Here is a 2,806-nt window from a genome sequence, read left to right as displayed (position 1 = left end):
AATGGAGCTACATCGAGCATAAGGAGGCCAGCCATACAAGCCAATAATTTTGAGATCAAGCCGGCCATCATTCAGATGATACAGCAGACTGTCCAGTTCGGGGGCTGTCACAAGAGGATCCTAATGTCCATATTGCAAATTTCTTGGAAATTTGTGATACTTTTAAACATAACGGAGTGACAAATGATGCGATTCGACTAAGGCTTTTTCCCTTCTCACTTAGGGATAAAGCAAAAGTTTGGTTGAATTCTTTGCCACCTGGCATCATTACTACATGGGAGGAGTTGGCACAAAAATTTTTAGCAAAATATTTCCCTCCGCGAAGAAGCAAAGCTAAGGAATGATATCACCACGCTCATCCAATTTGAGGGTGAATCATTATATGAAGCATGGGAGAGGTACAAAGAATTATTGCGAAGATGTCCTCATCATGACCTTCCAGCATGGCTTCAAGTGCAAACATTCTACAATGGTCTAGGAGCTACAAACAGGTCTATGGTTGATGCAGCAGCTGGTGGAGCTTTAATGATTAAACTCATGAGGCAGCTTATGAACTTCTAGAAGAATTGGCATCCAACAACTATCAATGGCCTATAGAAAGAGCAATGCCAAGAAAGACAGCTGGAGTTTTAGAACTTGATTCTATTACCTCATTGGCAGCATAAATGGCAACTTTGTCTCAACAACTAGGTAAAATGAATGTTAATGCTATTCAAACTAATGTTGTTTGTGATCATTGTGCAGGAAATCATTCAAGTGTCGACTACCAAGTGGGAAATCCTTTTGCCCAATCGAGTTATGGACAGACAAATTACGTGTCAAATTTTCAACGTCAAAATAATCCATACTCGAATACGTACAATCCTGGATGGAGGAATCACCCCAACTTCTCATGGAGCAATAACCAAGGGCAAGCTAAACCACCTCAGCAAGTTTCCACAGCAAGAGAAGAAGCCGACACTTGAGGACATGTTCATGCAGTACATGCAGAAGACAGATGTGGCGATCCAAAACTACTCAGCTTCAATCCACAATCTTGAGGTGCAAATCGGTTAGCTCTCAAGCATGCTCACAGAGAGGACTGCAGGAACTTTGCCAAGCAACACTGTCACCAATCTGAAAGAACATGTAAAGGCAATATCATTGAAAAGTGGGCGAACATATGAGGAGCCAAAAGTAACAAATGCCAAACAAGATAAACCTGTGGATAATGAGGAGTCAAAGATGAAGGAAGTCGAGTCAGAGATGAAAGAAATGGAGCAAGCTGAGAAAACTAAGGAGAATGAAAGAGCTTCAAATACAAAAATCCAGGAAAGTTACTTTTGAGACTTATTCTCCTTCAATTTATGATCCACCAATTCCTTTTCCGCAAAGATTAAGAAAAAACAATGTGGATGATCAGTTTTCTAAATTTCTAAGTATATTTAAGCAATTGCATTAATATTCCTCTCATTGAAGCTTTGGAACAAATGCCTAAATATGCTAAATTTTTGAAGGATATTATATCAAAGAAGCGGAAACTGGAGGAGCATGAAACAGTAATGCTGACAGAGGAGAGTAGTGCAATCTTACAAAAGAAGCTGCCACCTAAACTGAAAGATCCAGGGAGTTTCACTATCCCTTGCACTATAGGACAATCTTATTTTGATAGAGCTTTATGTGATTTAGGGGCAAGTATTAATCTAATGCCTCTCTCTGTTTTCAGGAAATTAGGTCTTGGAGAAGTAAAACCGACTACTATCTCTTTACAATTGGCGGATAGATCCATTAAATATCCAAGAGGAGTCATTGAGAATATATTAGTAAAAGTTGACAAGTTCATCTTCCCGGTTGACTTCATTGTCCTTGATATGGATGAGGACGAGGAGACTCCTTTGATATTGGGTCGACCTTTCCTTGCGACTGGGAGAACCTTAATTGATGTCCAGCAAAGAAAACTGTTTTGAGGGTCGGAGAGGATGAGGTCACTGTGTATGTGCACCTTTAGGTTTTGTGACCAAGCATCTTCTTGATCTTCATCGTGGATGATCTGAAGAACTTTACAATCAACAACTCTTTCTAGTTGGTGTTTGAAGTCGCGTACTGGGATCCGCGCATTGGTTAGTCACGTACTTGGAGCCGTGCATCAAAAGGGAAAATTGTCACTACAGAACAAGTCCAATTGGGTATTGGGGTAAGGGTTCAACTGTAGGTTGTATAAGGTACTGAGATTCCTTTACTTGTAACCGCTTGTTGTGATAATAGTGGAATTTGGAGTGGTGATCTGAAAATCACCCGGGGGTTTTTGCCGTAGTTTTCCCCATTCGTAAACAAATCACCGTGTTATTTATTTTTCGCTGCATAATTAGTTTATTGTGATTTGTTTGTGCTACCACGCTTTGCATGTTAATTAACTTAATTAATTCACTTGGCTAAATTAATTGGTTAATTTATTACAAGGGTCAATTCGTTTTTGGCCTATCATTTAGCATTTAGGATTTTATTTCCTTAATTTTAGGTGTTTTTAAGGGTTTTCTAGTCAAATTAGAGTACTACGACGGTAGCGTATCAATTAGGACTAGTTAGGAATATTTTTAATAGATATGATAGAAATTCAATCTATGAGTTTCACTCCATGATGATTGTTTTTTATCATCAGACTTAAGACACCAATTAGTTTCCCCAAATCTTTTATTTGATATTAAGAAACTTTACCAGTTGAGTAAATTGAAACTATTACTACCAAATTTTTTATTTAAATATATTTTTGGATTACAATCTATCCAACAATGAATCTCTAAAACCTGTAGATTTAATTATAGGTGCA

General features: G+C 38.1%; 1 protein-coding gene and 1 non-coding gene across 2 annotated transcripts; one reads left to right on the top strand and one right to left on the bottom strand.

Annotated features, from left to right (window-relative positions):
* Window positions 1-330: 330 nt before the first annotated feature.
* LOC112013279 (small nucleolar RNA R71) lies at window positions 331-437 on the bottom strand. The gene has a single exon (XR_002883068.2). It is a non-coding gene; the product is annotated as a small nucleolar RNA R71 (small nucleolar RNA).
* Window positions 438-1,065: 628 nt separating this feature from the next.
* LOC136069094 (uncharacterized) lies at window positions 1,066-1,946 on the top strand. The gene is made up of 2 exons (XM_065777213.1): window positions 1,066-1,315; window positions 1,459-1,946. Exons 1-2 carry the CDS (start codon window positions 1,066-1,068, stop codon window positions 1,944-1,946), a joined length of 738 nt encoding a protein of 245 aa, XP_065633285.1.
* The last annotated feature ends 860 nt before the right edge of the window (window positions 1,947-2,806 follow it).

The sequence above is a fragment of the Quercus suber genome, unplaced genomic scaffold (assembly GCF_002906115.3).
Source record: "Quercus suber isolate HL8 unplaced genomic scaffold, Cork oak 2.0 scaffold_151, whole genome shotgun sequence".
Lineage (NCBI taxonomy): Eukaryota > Viridiplantae > Streptophyta > Magnoliopsida > Fagales > Fagaceae > Quercus > Quercus suber.
The sequence above is the reverse complement of the archived record's forward strand: the minus strand, read 5'-3'. Positions and strand labels throughout refer to the sequence as shown.